Raw genomic sequence first — 20,045 nt, 5'->3', positions numbered from 1 at the left:
ATGCTTCCGGCTCCGTTATTATTTTCGCACTTTGGTCCCACCCTAGGTAAGAGCCACCTCCTAGTGCATGTTTTAGCTTCAGCTGCTGTCTGCGCTGCGCGGGTCGGGGGAGCATTGCTATACCCCCATGGCCCCCACATTCTGGAGCGGGGCTCCCGGTCAGACTTTTCACGGGCACCTTCTGTAATTAATTTATAGCGTGAAAAAAAGCAAAAAATGATGAGAACTGTTCCGGGCCCCAGGGCTAGAGCCCTGTCAGCCCCTCCCCCTTGTGGGGGCCATGTATACTCCCATCGTAGAGATCCGGGTTCAAACCCCGTTGTGACATAGTGGTGGTCGGCTTGAATTGGTTTCCTGTGGTCCCCCCCCCCCCCAACATCGATGCTGCGCGAATGCAAGGACAGGCAGACTTCCAATTTCTCTGTGGCCAAGCGCCAGGTCCTGAACCACGTTTTCCCTCGTTGGCTCGTTGGATCGGGTGAACCCTTCTCCGTGGACAGGCCAATTCCTGGACCACGCGTCTTCCCTCGTTGTCTTGTTGGCTCGGATGAGCCCTCCGTCGTGGCCAGGAAAGGTCCTGGACCACGTTTTCCCTCATTGGCTTGTTAGACTGTCAAACAGGCCCGTAGCCAGAAATTTCATTCGGAGGGGGGCACTTTCATTTCGGGGGGGGGGGGGGAAGAAGACCAAAGTGGTCGAACAATATATTCGGCCATCTTTTCCCCTTTTTTCAATCATTTCCTAACATTTCGGGAGGGGGGCAGACCCCCCCGAATCCGCCCCATCTCGCTACGGCATTGGCCGGATGTCCTAATTTATGAGACCATTTCGTATTTTTTTTTTATATTATTTCAAGTGTCTCATACATTTTCGAAATTTATTCCTTTTGTCGCCATTATTGGTGTTCCGAATACATGCCCCCCCCCCCCACATCTTGCAGCCGGGACCCTAGGCCGGAATCTTTTTCGTTCTCCGCTACAGTGAATTTATAGTGTGAAAAAAAAAACAAGAAATGGTAACAATCGCCTCGGATCCCAAGATGGAGCCCCGCACCCAGGGCCGTCTTAAGAGTATCATGGGCCCCGGGCCAAGTGGTTTTTCGAAGGCCCTACCTGGTAAATCCTAGAAAATTTCAACCGGATCTCATTTTTGTGAGGTTCCTCTTCTGTTGAGGTCCCCAGGCCGTGCCCATGCGTTAAGACGGCACTGCCCGCACTCTTGTAAGGCCATAGATTAGCCAAACATCTTTGACCCTAGTCATTTCCCCCACATAGGGGAGGGTGACAGGGCTCTAGCCCTGGGGCCCGGAACGGTTATCATCATTTTTTTTATTTTCACGCTATAAATTAACTACAGAAGGGGCCCGTTAAAAGTCTGACCGAGGGGCCCACAAAAGATCTCAGTCTAGGGGCCCCGCTACAGGATGTGGAGGCCATGACCCTAGTCGTCACAGACGACTCGTAGGGGACCGTCAAGTTAAATTCCGTCCGGCCCTGGATGAACCCTTTCCTCCCGTGCCAATAATTAAACAAATACTACACAGTGCCATCTTTAACCCATGAACCAGCCGGAGTGGTCTGCTGTCCCTGATAAAGAGACCACCCCCCCACCCCTAACGGAATAATATTTGGTGTATAATAATGTAAAAATAATAGGCTACATGTGCGTATCAGGCCCGTAACAATAGGCTGAGGGAACTGGCTGAGGGAATACATTATGCCAACATTACAATGCCACTTATATATTCTGTGTAATAAAAAACCCTCTCAAAGGACTCCTAGGAAAAGTTTTGCCCCATGGCCTCGAGAAGGCACACTACAGCCATGGTATTTTTTATCATAATCTACAGCGCACGGATCCACCTAAAATCTCTTCCAAGAATAGATGCCCCCCCCCCCCCCGCAACATTCAGGCACAGTTCTTTCATGAACCCTTAAGAATTTCATGGTTCTCATCCGGAAGAAGGGCACCCCCCCCCCCCCTTGGCTGTGATATTTGGTGAGCTTCCAGGCCAGACTTTCACGGGCCCCGTTTACAGCGGTGAATTCAGGGCCGCAACTGGATGCTTGCTCATCCGGGGCAAGTGCGCATTTTGACGCCCCCTTGTAATGTTGAAGGTTAGGTTTGAGAATTAAATTTGCTCCCCCTCTGGTCCAGCGTCCGGGGCACGAGACCCAACTGCTCCCCGCCCCCCCCCTAGTTGCGGCCCTGGGTGAATTTATAGGGTGAAGAAACAAAAAAAAATTTTGAGAATCGTCTCTCCCCGAGTTGTTGCAGTGGAGCTACTGCTGCTGCCATCTAAGAAATGTAAAATCAACTACATATTTCAGTATGTCGTTGATTTTATGCTTCTTAAGGCGCGTATACACTAGCGCGCGGATCGTGTAATGCAAGCGTTCGCAATCGGTTGTTCAGTAATTTGTACGGTGTTGCGAACGATTAACGAATCATTCTTGATCTGTTTGAGCCGGTCCACTGGGAGTCGGTTTTTTCGACGAACACAAAGGGATTCTTCCTTCTAGTTTGGACGGCGTCATTATCGGTGTGCGTGTTTGTACGTGCTTCTGAGCCTATCTAGAGCCTCAATTTTTTTTCCTCGTCTTATTTCGCGAAAGCCATTTATAGTCCTAATAAATTTGTCATTTTTAATAGTCATTTATCGTCATTTTAATAGTCATTTATCGTCATTTTAATAGTCATTTATCGTCATTTTAATAGTCATTTATCGTCATTTTAATAGTCATTTATCGTCATTTTAATAGTCATTTATCGTCATTTTAATAGTCATTAAATTCGTTTATCATATGGCGTGGACCGAAGAAGATTGTTTTCAGCTGATTGAAATGTATAAATCCCAAACATTATTATGGGATCCTCGCCATGTACATCATTTCCGCAAGAATTTGAAGGAGGATGCGTGGCGAGAGATTAGCTGCACCATGGGCCGACCAGCAGATGAGTGCAAGTCGAAAATAATTAGCCTGCTGGCATCCTACCGTAGAGAAAAAGCCAGAGAAAAAAATAGTAAAGGAACAGGAAAAGGTAGATGGTTTTTTTTTGTATTGAGAATTTCTATATATTTATCTATAGTTCTAACTTGAAGTAAAACATGATCTCTCGATAATAATTCTTAACGTTTACCCCTAATTATTTTGTTATCTCGATTAATGTGTGTTGATTGAACAAAATTGATTGCAAAAAACATTGAAATGATGTAATATTGAACCTGTTGATTGTTAAACCGATCAGCACACATTAATGAGTACACACCCAAATATATTTTTTTACATAAACTGGCATTGAAATGTTGCATGAATATATTTTTTTTCTAGGAACCACGGACGTTTTTGTCAGCAGATGGTTTGCTTATGAAGCGTTCCGATTTTTACAGGATAGGGATACTCCGAGGAGTAGAATAGATACAGTGAGTAAAATAAAGCTTTACTTATATGTTCCAAACTTCATTAAAATACAAGTAGGGACAATAACATAGGTTGATTAAATATTCCCCTACTGTACCGAAGAGTGTTCAAAGACATGATTCCCTACCCTGCCTCGGGCCCATTTTATACTGATTTGTGTTTATTTTTAAAAATATTTTTTTCAAACTTACTTGGTTTTTATTTTTCTTGAGTGGCCGAGGGGTCCCTGGGAGTCAACACAGAGCCCCAAGGGATCCACCGAACACCATTTGAGAACCGCTGGTGTAATGACATACAATTGCATCAAAATAATTCCTTCACATTCGTTTAATAATTTTTATTACCATATTCGTCAAGATTTGACCATGTTCATGAATATAAATTCTGCCAGGACAGAGCCCCTTCTTTCATGCAATAGTCAGCTAATTCATCTCTTATTTTGTGGAAGTAGGCTGAAGATCTTCTAGGTGTATTTTTCAGCGGTACCATAGAGGTCATGTCTTCGGTGTTCCTCCACGACCCTATAGTTAAAACACCATTCTCTTCATGATCTAGTGAGCCAGGTGGTGTGTATAAATTCTTTGAATTGGCCCTTAAATAATTATGTAACATGATGATGCACATTATTATCAACTCTGCCTTCTCCGGCTCCAGAAGCATTGGTTTTCTCAGTACCCGAAATACTGAGCTTGATATTCCGAAAGCATTTTCCACAACTCGGCGAGCTCTACTCAGTCTGTAGTTGAAAACCCTCTTGACTGAACCTTTTGGATGCTCTCCCGAATAGGGCTTCATGATGTTTTCACTTAGAGGAAATGCACTGTCACCTACAACGAAGTATGGAACTTTCATACTGCGTCCAGGAAGTTCTTCTGCTAATGGCAATCCCATTGTATTTTCTGTGAGCATATTGTACAGTTTACATGTTTTGAAAACCCCCCCATCCGATATTCTGCCTTGACACCCTGCGTCAGCAAAAATGAAATTGTACTCTGCATCCACCAATGCTAACAGGACCACACTGAAGAAAGATTTGTAATTGAAATAGTCACTGCCAGATTTTATGGGGGCTTGTAGGGTTACATGTTTGCCATCGAGGGCACCTACACAGTGAGGCAGATTTCAAATTTTTTCAAAGGCTGTAGCGATTTCCTTCCAATCAGTGGGTGTGCTGGGACGCTGAAATAAAATAAAACAATATAATTTCCTAAAGCAAAAATCATTGACTAATCATTGAACATATTAAATTTTATTAAATGAAATAAATCATTTTTAATCTTCATAAGTAGAGAAATTTCTTTCTAACACAAAAAAAATACATGCTGTGGTTAAGAATGGTTTTTCTCTGCTTCAAGAACATGAAATAATTTGTTCATTGTATTGAACTCATGGTTTCTCACTATATGTATTTTCAGGAAAATTTGGATGCTGTTGGAGAAGAAGAACTGGAGGTGGAATATATTGTGGCAGGAGATGAAGATGCTCCACCAGAGGAAATGGGCACTCCTCAGAGACCTCTTAAACGGAAAAGTAAAGACAAAGATTCCAACGCAGAAATGTTTTCAAGCGCATTTTCTATTCTGAAGAGTGCTTCTTCGAACCTGAAGAAAATGCCAGCAGAGAATGATGAGATTTCATCTTTCTTCAATTATGCCGCTGCGAAAACAAAAAACTTTTCTCCAGATGCACAGAGAGCGGTTCAATGCGCAGTATTTGAAATTTTGATGAAAGCCGATCAAGGGTTGTACGATTGGCCCCGTGAAAGTGCCTTGACAACATATAGGCCATCTAGGCCACACATCTCTCATCTTTCTGCGGTAAGTTCATCACCGCGCCCTTCAAGGCCTGTCTCGATGGAGTCACCATCGACTTCAACAATGTCACATGATGATTTCGATGATTATGTGTAATTTTTTTTTCTTTTGTCAATAAATATATTTAAACTGAAATTTTTGAGAAAACATTTTTGAGTAATTTTTTTAAACTGTCCATACTGCAATTTACTACCATTTCCTATGGAAGAGGCGAGTTATGTGTGTAGTGCAGTCAACCACATCATAATGTGTTCAACTTTGCCACGAAGCTGGGCTGAAAGATATCTCCGCAATGTGATGAATCCAGTGGTGAGATTATCCGTATTAACGTGTAATGAAGTTATATATATGTTGTGGGTCTGATGCTTACTGTTTTTCAAATGGGAAGTCGGGAGCCACAAGAAACCAATAAAAAATATCGAACAAGCTAAATTTTTTTAAATTACCTTAACGTATCCTTTCAATTCTTGGATAAGTGCTGCACAAACCTCTGGAATTATTCGTCCAATTGATTGCTTTGAAATTCTGAAGAGATACTGCAGACTGGTATACGAATCTCCAGTTGCGAGGTATCGCAGCGTTACAGCCAACCTGTATAAATTTATACTCGCATTATGCATTGGCTGACTTCGTATTGCTTATTTTCTATTCAGCAACTACAATTACTATCAAATTCACGCCAAAACTTGTCTAAATCGCTCTATAAGAACTACACATTTTTTAAAATGTGCTGCTTATAGCTGATAAGATATGCACAATTATAAGCAACTAATTTGACTAATAAATGTAACAAAAGAATTAAATATGACAATTATAAAACTCCAAAAGGAATTTGTGTCTGCAATCATTTGATTTTCTTTTTAAAATTGAAAAAGAAGGGAAGGGGGGAATCCAAGCAAAACGTATGAACAATATAAGCTTACCTGTCTTGAGCGGAGATAGGAGAACGCATACGAGTTTCCGTCTTCGAAATTAAAGGTCCTATTCTCTTGAGAAGATCCTCGAAATCGGAAGGAGACATCCTTGAGAAATTTTTGTATTGCCCACTCATACTCTGAGCCTTTAAGTCCAACATTAATTCCGCGCCAGACCGTTTTTTATACAGCTCCGTCCTCCACCAACGTCGAGGTTTTCTCTCTTTTTTATTTAGCCCAGCCATTAATATGACCGCACTACTCATTACAACTAAAGCCAAGTTTTCCTCACGAGACATTTTTTTTTATGACAAAAACTACTCACTAGTTCCTCAATAGTTGTTACCGCCGCTCACAACCTACAGATGGCGTTAAAACAGCTCTCGGATGGAGCCATCGTTGATGATGATGATTCGTTTCGGAAATCGTACCCACTGAATGCATTGCGAGCGCTTGCGAATGCTTGCATTGCACGATCCGCGCGCTAGTGTATACGCGGCTTTAGATAACAGCAGTGTAAAAAAAAAAAAATTCCGGATGATTTAGTCGTTGACAAAATGATTTAAACGTGCATCATTTTTCTGAATCCAGTGACCGTTCTCAGCAGGTCACACTACTGTGATAGTGACTTGACTGAGATTGTCCTTCTCAGTGGTGATCATGACATTTGGGCGGACAGACCAGAACATCGGTCAAGGACGACATCGATATGCGTGCATTTGTTGACAGGAGACGAGATTGACACGATAAACACTATCGAGGGCAGATTTTTATGAATTCCCTGTAGTTTTTTTTGGGGGTCGATACACAACCGAAATCATGAGCTCCGAAGACAAAGAAGAATATGAGGAAGAGGTAAATAAATATAATCAATAAACAAAATAATCAAATTAGTCTTTTATGTTATCGGGCACAAATATGGGGCCGGTTTGCATTATTTCCACTGCCCCCAAAGATATTTAGACGCATACATAGTAGGGAAATGGAATCTCTCTAAAAAGGCCACCTTTCGTCCTTGATTAAAACGGTGGTTCCCAAATACTTTTAGTCGAGGACCCCCGGAAGTGTTCGTGTCTGCCATAGACCCCCCACTTTGGTCGTGAACCACCGGAAATTGATGCTTGCCTAGATCCCCTCTCATTTGTTGTCGTGAACCCCCGGAAATGATGTTGTCTGCCATAGACACCCACCTACTTTTTGTCATGAGCCCCTGGAAATGTTGGTGTCTGCAGTGGCCTATTTACAGGGGGACATAGCGAGGGACAAATTTGAGGGATGATTTGCCAAGAAAATTAGTAGAATGCAAGGAGGGCCGCAAAATTTTTTGTATAACCCTCAATAAGTCTGCCTCTGCCGTGATGGAGGCTAGGCCAGTGAGTGACCAAAAAAAGTGACCTAGAGAATTTGCAAGCACGTGAATGAGCAAAAGAGTGACTTAGAGTGTGAGCAAGCAAGGGCTGTCTTAAGAGCTTTATGGCCCAAGTGATTTTTCTGAGCCCCTACCTGGTAAATTCTCGAAAAATTTCACCACTTATTTTTCTGAGGCCCCCCTCTTCTCTTGAGGCCCTCATGCGTGGGTGGGGCCCATGCATTAAGACGTCACATTTGAATGACCTACAGAGCATAGATAATGATAGCAATAACCAATAAAATTTGCATAGCGCACAGGTGGCAAAACCTAAAAATAAATGCACAAGTGGGGAAGTACACAGTCCCAAACCGTGGACCCCTGGGGTTCTGGGCACCCTCATTAGGGAGTCGTATAATCCCCTTTTGGTGTTGTGTTTGTGATTTTTCTTTCTTTGTTTAGAAAAACGCCTGAAAGCATGACGAGAATTTGCCAAGAGTGAAACAGAGTCGTGCTTTCTGACATCTTTCTTCCCAAAGAAAGAAAAAAAAGCCAGCACATAGCCAAAAAGGGTTCATGTGCTTGATCCATTATAGGTCACCCACATGCTTGCATCCGTTGTAAGTCACTGTTTTGGTCACTGACTCAGAGGTGGATTTATGAGTTTTACCATCTGTTGGGCTACGCCTCCCCCCGGAATTCCAAGGAATTACTATAATTCTTTAATTTTAGCTGCCATTATTTTGCATGTCAGCCTATCATGTGTTTTGTATTTGATTAGGCCAAACATTGATGGAGGTCAACCTTGATAATGTCAATGTAAATTGAGTTATTATAAACTAAAAACACTAGATAGAGTAAATAACGGCCAATTTTTCCGCTATTTTTAGCACCCATATTTACTGTTTTATAGTATCCAAACTTCCGGAATTATTAAGCAGAATTTTGATAATGCTAGCCAAAAATCTGAGGTATTGATATTTTCTTTTGCAGAAAGCAGTTGTTATGGTCGAACTGCAAGGCGTGTTGGATCCAGAAAATCTCTTCCACAACCATTCTTCTTTCAAATTGCTGGTAAGTCGCTCTTCATGTTGAATGTTATTAATTGCCATGTTGACATTCATCCTGATTTTGGCGCTTAAAATGAAAATAGTGCAGTGAAATGTGTGTAATAACTTCTCATTTTTAGACACGCGCATGTTATATATTTTGTATTAACATTCATTATGTGCTATATTTGGTACAGTGCTCATGGACGACTGGAAATTGTATCTGTTAGTTACATTGGTATGTGCTGCCACCTACCTGCCTTTTAATGTTTCCTTGATGAGAGGAATATTTTCTGTATTTTAATTCTTTATAAATAAAAATTAACACATCTTCAATGCAAAATTAATGTCATCTGCTACAAAACAGCTAATTAATTATAGCATGGATTGGTTACAAGCACCCAAAAAATTTAATATATGTTTCGCAAATACTGAACCTCTCTTAACAACGGTAACCTCCCAATAACTGCCACATTTGCTTGGTCCCATTGGTGGCCGTTGTTGGGAGGTTTTGCTCCCAACATTAACATAAAACTAGTGTTGCATCAGGGCTGGTGCCAGGCAACGAGGAAGTTGCCTAGGGCAGCATGTTTATAGGGAGCAAAATTTTTTTATGTAGACTGTGTTTTCACTCCCACAGATTTTTACACTTTTAAATAATTTTGAGGGGAAAGCATGAGTGGGTAAGGGGCCATTCAAATGTTTTGGCAGCAAATTTTTAGTCATTTTGAGTCCCCCCCCCCATTATCAGAAGTCAACGAAACATGCTCCCCGTCAGCAAAGTTTTGTCAGCAGCTTAGAATATTTCATATCTTCAAAAACAGGGTGTGTGCTTGATAATGTAAGCAACTGTCAACCCCCCCCCCCCGTCATCAAAAGTCAGCAAATCAAGAACCCCCCCCCCCCCCAATACTGACGTAGTATTTGAATGACCCCTAAATAAGTGCACATACAGTACTTTTGAAATGTTATTTAATTCTCTACTATTCCATTCTCAATTCAACTCCTTTCTTGCATTTCCACAAAGTGCCACCAAACTCTATAGATAAGCCAGACATAGACTGGACTACAGTGTACATCTTTTCCAGTTGCGTCCATCTTTCGGGAAGGTTCAAAATCACATAAGTGATGAGGACATGGGTGCATCTGGCTCTTGGGGTTCAGGTCTCTACAGAATCTGGTGCTATTTCCACTCAGAAATGTTTTGACCTTGTTTTTGTATACCAGTGGCTCTCAAAATGGGCACCGGGGCTCCTAGGGGGCATAGCAAGCCTTTATCAGGGGTATCTTGCAAATGATTATTGACTGTGATTTGATGGCGAGAGAAATTATTTTGTAGCTCTGGCTCATCAAATGATGCAAGTACGTTATCTTTCAAAGGTATCATCACAGTCATTAATTAGTTCAGCAATATGTAATGTTGCGAGTGGGAATAAAGGCGTTGACGATAAGATTGAAAAGCACACAGAGTCAGATTATGGGGGTCAGTGCCCAAGTGGCGCAGTAGTAAGATTCTTGTCTTTCTCTAATGAACGTTGCCGTCAAGGTCTATGGGTTTGAATCCAGCCAAAAGAACATCAGAAAAAGTTCCTTACCTCTAGAGCCTGAGGTGACCACCGATAGATGGTGCCTTCATTTCCCACCCAACTCCACCAGTTGGAAATTGCTATTTGGCGATATATGACTGAAGTTGGTATGCAGTAAAATAGATTATGTGAGCCTGAGCTAGAATCATTCAGAGGCTCTTACTCATTGCTGTTTGCAGAATCAGCTTTGAAACTATAGCCCCCCCCCCCCCCCCCTTGTAAGTGTAAAATGACTGAAACATGGCAAAATAATCAACAATCACAGTGTCACTAAATACATTGATAAAAGAAATTTGAATCAAATACAATCAGCGACATTATGCTCCTCTTCAAGCCTATGACAGTTATCTCAAAACTTGACTTTTATTATTATTTTTTGTTTATTGAAGCTCATTTTTTCAAAATAATTGTTGCAGGGTATAGAAACAGACCAGCCTTTTCTCCAGTTGGGGAACTATGTGTTTTGCGGAGAATATGAGGATACACCTGGCACGGTGGTGTTCTTTGATAAGCCAACAGAAGGTATCGTTAATTTTCGTAGTATGCATTTATTTGAAATTTCTGTGCCGAAGTATGCATTTATTTGTAATTTCTGGTACAAAATTACTCAGTTTTGCTGCCTGTGTATGTTTCTGGATAAAGACAGGATATCAGTAAGTCCTAGCATTAACCTCCCAACATGTTCAAATCAGGGCTCTCATCTGTCCTATTTTTCCTACTTTTTAGTAAAATGTCCTACTTTCTAGGTTTTGTTCTACTTTTCCTGCTTTTTTAACAAAACATGTGAACAAAATTTGTGTAACTGCCTATGACATATGAAGTTTGACACATTGAGGAGGGAATCGCACTGATATATTGCCAAATAATACAAATACTTAGTTTCAGGGTTCAAAAAATCGTTTTGCATCAATGTTTTGAGTAGTGATCAAAAACTTCTGTCTGAATGAAAAAAATAATTTTGTTTATCATTATATTGTCTTGTTTGACATCATTGTCTTGGACTATTCATTGTACAGTAACTAACATTCATCGTTCAAAATTATTGTGCACATTTTGTGTATAAGTGAAACAACAGTTTGTATAATAAAGCAGTTGGGTACATAGACCTATTCTAGGTTTTGTGATTCTGATGCTAGCCAATAGCATTCAGTTGTCTTCTGCATTTTTTGGACATGCAGAGGCAAGAACAGTCTTTACAAAGCTCTGCAAAGTGCTAGCATTAAAATGCTTCATTTGTCGAAAACAGTGACACTTCCATTGAACAATAAAATGCAAAAGAATCCCTTAAAAAAAGGATGGACAGGTGCAGTAAAACCGTTTCACCTTGACTTGTTCACATTGGATCTTGTAATTTACACGTTTTGCGCACACTGTGCTTTTGGAAGTGGTCAGGCTGCAGATGGTAGCACTATACAACACACGGTGGACACGCATATCCCAACATGTACCAATTTGTTAGAAGTTCCGCAGAGGAATATGAACGAGGTACATGTGGGGTTTAGTAGTGGTAAACCCATCCTAGCAAAACCACCTGGTTCACCTTGACCTGTTTACATTGGACCTTGTAATTTACACGTTTTGCACCATGCTTTTGGAAGTGGTCTCAAAGGGGCATCATTCTTTAAAAAACTTATGTCTTCATAATTTGTTGTGTATTTACAGACTGTACTTTGGAAGATTCCTTGAGAAAAAGCATGTAATATATTGTGAGGAGAGACTGAAAATAATTATCTGTGGTTGCTAATATGCTGTTTTCGCCCAAAATTGTTTTAGTTACCAAGTCATTTCTGTCATTTTGTTTTGGCTTGAGTCAATCTTATAGAATGCTGAAATAGTACTAAGGAAAAAAAAGTAATTTTTATCATTAAAAAAATGAGTGTTTTTTTTATTATTGTGCTATGACTATGCTGTATCCCCCCCCCCCTTCCTATGTTAATGAATAATCACGTATCAATATTTTGGAAGGGGGAACTGGACATGTTTCCCAATATGTCAACATGGCCTATTGTATGATGAACAAAACAATATATCAACACCAACAGAAATCCATGGCTGTCCACTAGCGAAATAAGGCATTGATATTAACATTTCAAAAATACACGGATTGGTCACGTGATCATCAATTGTAGCCAATCATGACCAATTTGAGGTTTATTCTTGGAAGATGGTTTCATCTTGTGATAGATACGTTACAAAAGGCTACTAATGCCTCTACTTCAGTGTCTCACACCACAGTGCATGAAATAAGGTAGGCAGAGTCGTGACTCCAGTAGTGTGTATGGTAGCACACGACGTAAATTAGCGCTATTGCGATAGTAAGCACATGTAGCAGTTAATTGTCTGTTTCAATGAGTATCGTGATGGCTGACTACACAAACGAGGAGTATGCTGATATGCATCCGATTTACGGTCGAGCAGATGACAATGGGCACTTAGCATAGGGGATGTACCCATTGCAATATCCGATGAGGCGTGTGCACCATACTACCTTCTCCATGATCGATCGACTACTATGAGAGAGGGGACCTTCCATCCAGCACGGCATGATGCAGGGAGACCGCGCAATGTACACACTCCTCAAATGGAAGAAACCATGCTGCAACTGTTTGCTGATTTCCGGTCGACAAGTACACGAGCGGATGCAGATCCTGCATGCGTTTTTTGCGATTTTCACCCTCTTAACAGGGTTTGCAACACCATGTTCCATTGCAATTTTTTTCCCCCCTCCTGATGTCTACTAACAACCCTCTGTGCTCTGAGTTTGTCGGTCCATTAACAGAACACCCTGTATATCAGTGGTAATTCCTCGATCAATTTCTGTGTTATGATCATGTCCAGATTATAGTTGATTATATAAGTAGTTACACTGCAAAATAGAGGATAAATAGTTATAACCATTAATTTTTTATTTATTAAATTTAACGTTTTGTTCTTTGGCAGAAAACATTTTTTTTCTTTTGGTGATTATTAAGATACCATTGCAATTTCCTTATTTATTTTAGTATTTTATACTTCTGTTTACCTTTTTTGATATTTGGTGATATATTGAGGATCGATCATGTATTAACGATTGATTAATTAACATATATCAAGTAATACTTTATTTTTACCAGCGGCGTATGTAGGGAGGATATCCTTCCCCCAAGATGATCCAATTTGAAAAATATTTGTTAAATAAATAAGAATGCCAAGTAAGAAAGAAAATACCTTCACATGCTATTTTATGTTAATTTAAAATACTTTTTGAAGGTGACTAACTGACAATTTTCTGGAAGAAATTTCTCGTGTCTCTTCCAAAGGTCAATCCAGCTTATGGATGTCAATCCTGGTATGTCTCTAGCCAGGACCACCAGTTACTGACAAACTTTCGGTATACTGAAGTTTTGACTGCAAAGTTTTCACTGACTATTATATATTTAGTGATATATATATTATTTGCCTGATTTCATTCAAGCAAAATTTTATGTCTATTACCTGACAATTTATTTGATTTTCAGATTCCAAAAATGACAACTATTTCTGCAAAACTGACAAAAAACTCTTGATGAAAAGAGTTTTCCTGGAGAAAAAGACAGCGGTAAGTGACGAACAGAATCTCAAGAATACCTCCTGATGAGCTCTGTATCATTGATAAGATTTCAGATTGCATGTGAATAAATAGAATGTATAATGCAATCTGCGTCAAGTGTTTCTAATAAGCCAATTACCCAATGCCAACAAAACATGTCGACTTAAGCGGATGTGAAGTTAGCGAGATTTATTTCATTTCACCTTCAGCAGTTTTTAAAAATAATTTATGTATGTACGTGTGTGCCTGTCAAAAAGTTCTATATTCCATCATTTACAAATTCATAAAATGCTTCAATATGCGATTTTCTATCAAAAAATTATGTACTGAGAATAATCCAGAATTAGGTGGTAAAATCATATTTTAACTACAGGGTCTTTTATCTGTGAATGTACAAAACAACTTTCCTCCTCTTTCTTAAAACATTTGGTTCCAACTTTTTCTACCATCTCTTGCTCTAAAATTTCAGGAATTACTCATTTCTGTCTGTTTTTTTTTTCATAGTCCCCAGGTTGCGTTTTCAGGATCGATCCAAACAGAGGAATAACAAATTAACCCTACCCAAAGGTGTGAGGGATCTTTGACTCATATCAATTACAGTGGAACTTTAGTTAACGAGCATAATTTGTTCCTCCAACATGCTCATTTTCCAAATCACTCATATATTGAATCAAACTTCCATATCGGAAGTAATGGAAACTCAGATAATACGTTCCACAATTCTTCATTCACATAAAAATGACATTCAATCAATAATATAATAAATACTGTAATAAACTAAATGTGTGTGTAATATAATGCCATAAATAAACATGCAATATGATCATGTTTACAAGTGAACTTATAATCTAAACGTTGAGAAAAAGGAAGCCTGTATCATTTAAGGCGATTTATGGACTCTCTGTTAAAGCTTGTTCTTTTTGTGACTTTGAAAAGAACCTATCCAGTTACACTTGCATTTGCCTCCTTTTTAGGATTTCTCTGAAATAGCAAATTGCATTGCTGTTGGACAAATTCATTGCTTGCTTTGCTACAGCTTTATTTGATTGGTTCTTTTCTAAAAAAGTCTGCACAGATTCCCACAAATCCTCCACATCTCTCCAATCTCATTTGAAAGTGAGGGACTTCTTCTCTCTTAATCAGATGAGATCCCATCCATAAACTCTTGCTGTTACATGCAAAGGAGATCTATCAGTTCATCTATAGTACTCCTACCCAGGTTCTACCACTAGTTCTTGAACATCCTCCTCATGCACATCCAGTCCCATGGTCTGCCCCCAGAACTTGGTGTCTTCAACAAATGTTGGCTCCTATTCATGAGCTAGCCCCTCAAAATCATGTTCAATAATGCAATCAGCCCACAATTTTCTCAAAGCAAAATTAAAAAAACCTCAAGTGCACATGCTTGTGGTTACAATACTTCATCTAGTTTCATATCGTAAACAGTTGCACTCACGCGTGTGTTAATTTTCAAGTTAGGCATGCTGATCAGAGACTAGGAGAGAATATTACCCACAATTCCACAGCACATGCATGAACGAAAGTGAAAAACCATCAGCTCAGTTGTAATAACGTGTAATCAAATAAACAAAGTGCAAAACTTTTGCTCATAAAATGTGAATCATCGCTCGTTAACCAAATCAAAATTTGTTCAACGAATCACTCATTAACCTAAGTTCCACTGTAATAAACAAGTGGCAAGAAACAATGAAACAAAATTTTTGAAACACACAAAAGTAATGTAAAATTTTTGTGAACTGATTGACACATGTGCAATTACTAAAAATGAATTGCAATAATGGGGTGTAAATCATTGTTGACTTACGTATGATGTGGTCATCATGTGTCGAGTTAGAGAGGTTCCCCCATTGCATTTAGTATTGTACCAGCCATGGGAATAATAAATGTTGAGTTATCAGGGTATTCGAGTTATCTGCATGTCAAGTTATCAAGGATTGTCTGTATAAGCGTGAAAATACATTTTTATAGTTAGAACCATGTTTGATTTCTTGTTTGAAAAGCGGGCTACATCCGTTGATGCTGGGTAGTTGGAGCATTTATTACTGGAAGTTGGAAACACTATACTGTATATACTTGTCTATAAGCCGAGTGTTTTTGTTCAGAAAATCATTTATACATTGAGAGAGTTGGCTTATACAAGGCTTTTTCCCTCGAAAATGCTCTTTTAATTTTTTTAGGATTGGCTCATACACAGGTTTCAAATTCTCTATCGTTTTTTGATGGTCCTAAAGTTAGGAGGTCGGCTTATACATGAATATATACAGTAATTCAATTCTTGTGTCATATTGTCAATGAACTGAATTCCTGCAAGTTGAATACCTATTTACGTTTTTGTGTTGCCCCAGACTAAAGATAATTTGAAGTCCTTTATCAGTCTCTAACATTTGAATGATCAAAATTTTACTGTACTTGTATTGGAGAAAAACATTGGTTTGTGAAATCAATTTTTACATTATTTTTTGTAATATATTTTACTGGCTGTAATACCCGGCGCTGCCCGGGTTTTCTCAATTTCTGGGAAAATTGAAGGAGTGGCAAACCATTATAAATAAAAAACCATGTCTGAGATATATTGTCTGGGAGCCACGGTACCTAAAGTAAGCATTCCGAGAGTCATTGTTCAGGAACAGGAACCATTGTTACCCGATGGTGTCTAGCTCATTTCAGACATTTGCCCTATGAACTTTAAAAGTAGCCTATCATTCAAATCAGGCCCTGTTATAGAGAACATACACACAGACAGACAGAAAATCTATTTTATATATATAGATTGAGGTGTATATCAGATAAACCAGTACCTAAATGCTATGTCTCTTAAATGTGAATGGTATTAAAAATTTTTAAATGGTGACTATCTTCTGTTGTAATAATCCAAAACATTCCTGGTGGAGTCCAATGTCACATGATTCATTGTGCTTTGTTTTATGTGCAGGAAGCAGAGAATTCAGCAGCTGAGCCCGATAAAACGGAAAAGATGGAAACAGAGCCCATTATTGAACATCGTTCTGAAAAAATTGATAATCAAAATGATGATTTAAGCCCGGCAGAAGCTATGCAAAGTGCTCAGAGTATACCAGTTTCAGAGCCAGATTTGGAAATGCCCATGCCCGAGCAGAACGGGCTTCCAACAGAACAAGAAGTTCCACCTTCTGACGAAGAACAGGTGCATTCGAATTTGAACTTATCAACTGAAAGCACCGAAAACGATGAAGGAGAAGAGACTGTTGAAGCTATTCAACGTGCGGTGCAGGCTCTGATATCTCAGGATGGGGCTGCATCTCATAGGGAAGCTGTGACTGTCTCAACATCTGTTAGAGTAGGGGAAAGTGCAAGAGGAGAAACTCCAGAATCTGCAAAGCAACAACCCATCACTTTGAATGGTGATGTTCTTGATACAAATGATTCAGAGGCCATTGCGGAGGTTTCGGATTCTGAGGCGTCTGGCGAATCTGCAGATTTCATTATTCTGAGTGAAACTGATGGATCGAATGACATCTCCCAAGATTCGAATTCGAACAGTCAGAAGCCAATGGCAGCTGCAGACTCGAGTGACTGCAGGCCTTCAACTACCGGTCGGATGTCATTCCATTCTCCAGAGGTCAGTAATTCCGAATCCGTCGCAATAGCTTCCTGTTCAAATGACCAAGGAATTTCGTTCAAACACAGTGTTGTCCAGAAATCTGCAACAGAGGTGCAACTGGTATCCTCTGTCGACACCGGTGCTTCCACATCAGATGTAGTCTTGGAGCGAGAACCTGAAGATGTAGCTGATTCTGCATCGCATCTCATGAAAAGCCCTCTGGCTCGGATATCGGATTCCTCTTTACCTGTAATATGCGATTCTGCTTCCAATGGTAAAAGGGGTGGTGTGGCAGAAGGTTCTTACAACAATGATGCTTTCGTCAATTCCGATGAAAACTCAGCACATGATTCTGCAGAGATTCAGAGCTCGAGTGAAGCAGTTGGTATGGGCGAAGAAGATGATGACGATGTTGAGGTTGAATTTGTGGATGTCTTTGACGATGAATCGATAGGGCAGTCTGACGAGCATGTTTCACATTCTCATGAACAGGGAGTATGCTCAAGTAGGGCTGAACAGGAAATTGTTACTTCAGACCACGATGGTGACGTCAACGAATCTGTGGAAACCTCGCAAATGCAAGTTAGTGGGTCAAGTGAGAGTCGCGGGGATTTCACTGACCCACAAAACGTTGGGGAAAGCGTAAATTCTACTGTCGGTGAAAATTCCGCTACTGAGTCAGGTACCTGTGATTCAGCTAACACGACTTCCGCATCTGCAGTTGATGCAGTCGCAGGTACTTCCAGGGACACAAGTTATCCAACCCAACAGCAGCGAGACACGTTTTCTGCAAGCAAAGTTAAGGATTCCGTAGATTCTACTAGTAACCAGGTGATTTCTCGCAACCAGAATGAGGAGAGTTTGAATCTGTCGACGGGGATCGATTCGACCAGTGAACACCAAAACAAACTTGAAACTTACAGGGGGTCCGAAGAATCCATGGAGCAGAATATGAATTCAGTTCCTAACGAGGCCATTGATTCCACCATGAACAAATTCACTACTTCCGACTCGGCCCTCGAAGAGATGGATTTTGAAGTTCGGGAAGCAAATGATTCCGGGAACGAAGACCCCGAAACCGTTGAACACAAAGCGTCCGAAAACACCCAGTCCATAGACTCGACCTCTGGAAGAAATGCAGCTGTAGAAAACCAACTTGACCCGAGTTGCAGCTCCGTAGATGTAGCTGGTCCATCCGTGACCAGTAACGATAACCATTCCAATAATCAACCTGGTGCGGGAGAGTCTGTGTGTCAAGTGTCAGAATCTTGTTCCGAGGGATCACCCTCCAATATCACAGAGTCTTCCAGTACTATAGATAGGGAAATGTTGTCTCCAATCCGTTCCACATACTCTGATGACAATGGCGAGAGTTCATCTTCTTGCAGGGTGACTGAGTCACATATGGATGAAAATAGATGTTCGTATTCTTATGACGAGACTCCTGGAAGCAGCAGAGAGAATAATTCAGCCTCTGAAGTGACTGAGTCTATCCCGTTTTCCAGAACGGATGAATCATGTGCCATAGATCAAGATTCGAAGGGTACCCCAGAAGTGACAGAGTCTCTGTCTGTCACATACCATGAGAACTCGCTGTCTTCACAGGAGGATTCTGACTCTGCAGAAACGGAATCCAGACCGAGCAGCAGTAAACAGTTCTTAACCTATTCCAATGAAGAATCGAGACCAGGGAGCGAAGACGATATTCCCAGCAGAGTCACAGAATCGTCATCTCACACTAAAACCAGAGATGTGTCTGAGGTATCCCGGCCTGAAGAGTACTGTACGAATACTGTGACCGATTCCACTAATATATCCAACTTAGCAGACCAAGACACTGGGGGGGCCTCAAGCTTAAGAAGCGAGGATTCCTCTCAGTGCGAAGTCACAGAGTCATCGTCATCATGCTCCCGTCTCCACATCGTCAGCGAAGAATCCTCTAATTCTGTCAGCGAGTCTTCTGGTGCAGAAGCGTCATCTCGTAGCAGTGAGGTGACTCATTCCTTTTCCGCCATTGCTGGGGCATCCACTTCGACAGATGTCAGTGGATCAGTGGCATTCTATCGGGTTCCATCTGCTGATCCGGCGAACACATCCGCGATAACCTCTGGGGACCAGAGGGAACCGTCGTCAAGTGAAGTGACTGTGACATCTGCTTCAGAGATGTACCCGACTGCTACTAGTTCCGTGTCGAGCTGTCCGCTGGCCAATTCCAACCAACCCACGTTCTCATCTATTGAGTTTTCTGCTAATGAGGCGAATGCGGATGTTGCGGAAGGTGGGGTTGATGAAGTTCTGACAGAGGAGGTTGGCGACCCTTTGGTTTTGGACTCGTCTGAGAGCAATGCTGCAGATTCAACTGAAGGCAACCAGTCCTCGACCCATCAGAATCAGCATTCCAGAAGCGGCAGTGGTGATAATTCCAAGTTACCATCGAGCACATCCAACTAGATAGTAACTTCTAGAAAAACATCGTTCTAAATTTTCCTATTCCCTTTTTTTTAGTTTAGTTTATTAATTGACTTAAGTCATTGTTACCAGTCCATGCATTTTGTTTCAGAGATGTGCGTAAATCTCTTTTATATGGAAGGTGATTTTGGATCGTTTTCTAGTTTTACAGCCCTGTTTTTACTATGCGCAGTGTCAAAATTGGCTGTATTCTGATGCACGATTATCTCTGTTTTAACCTAGCCGAGTATTTTAGAACAAAAAAAAAAACATCATTGTCGTATACAAAGTAGAA

General features: G+C 40.6%; 2 protein-coding genes across 2 annotated transcripts; both read left to right on the top strand.

Annotated features, from left to right (window-relative positions):
• Positions 1–3,299: 3,299 nt before the first annotated feature.
• On the top strand, positions 3,300–5,332 carry LOC149079628 (uncharacterized). Its single transcript, XM_089239925.1, has 2 exons — positions 3,300–3,424; positions 4,838–5,332. Exons 1-2 carry the CDS (start codon positions 3,305–3,307, stop codon positions 5,330–5,332), a joined length of 615 nt encoding a protein of 204 aa, XP_089096051.1. The 5' UTR covers positions 3,300–3,304.
• Positions 5,333–6,755: 1,423 nt separating this feature from the next.
• LOC149079627 (uncharacterized) lies at positions 6,756–20,045 on the top strand. The gene is made up of 5 exons (XM_089240227.1): positions 6,756–7,005; positions 8,492–8,572; positions 10,550–10,655; positions 13,631–13,710; positions 16,655–20,045. The coding sequence occupies exons 1-5, from the start codon at positions 6,970–6,972 to the stop codon at positions 19,751–19,753; spliced, it is 3,402 nt and encodes a 1,133-aa protein (XP_089096353.1). The 5' UTR covers positions 6,756–6,969; the 3' UTR covers positions 19,754–20,045.

The sequence above is a fragment of the Pholcus phalangioides genome, unplaced genomic scaffold, assembly GCF_987345545.1.
Source record: "Pholcus phalangioides strain wild (caught in Gottingen) unplaced genomic scaffold, Ppha-v1.0 ptg000012l_1, whole genome shotgun sequence".
Lineage (NCBI taxonomy): Eukaryota > Metazoa > Arthropoda > Arachnida > Araneae > Pholcidae > Pholcus > Pholcus phalangioides.
Note: the sequence above shows the minus strand (reverse complement) of the source record. Positions and strands in the feature narration are given on the sequence as shown.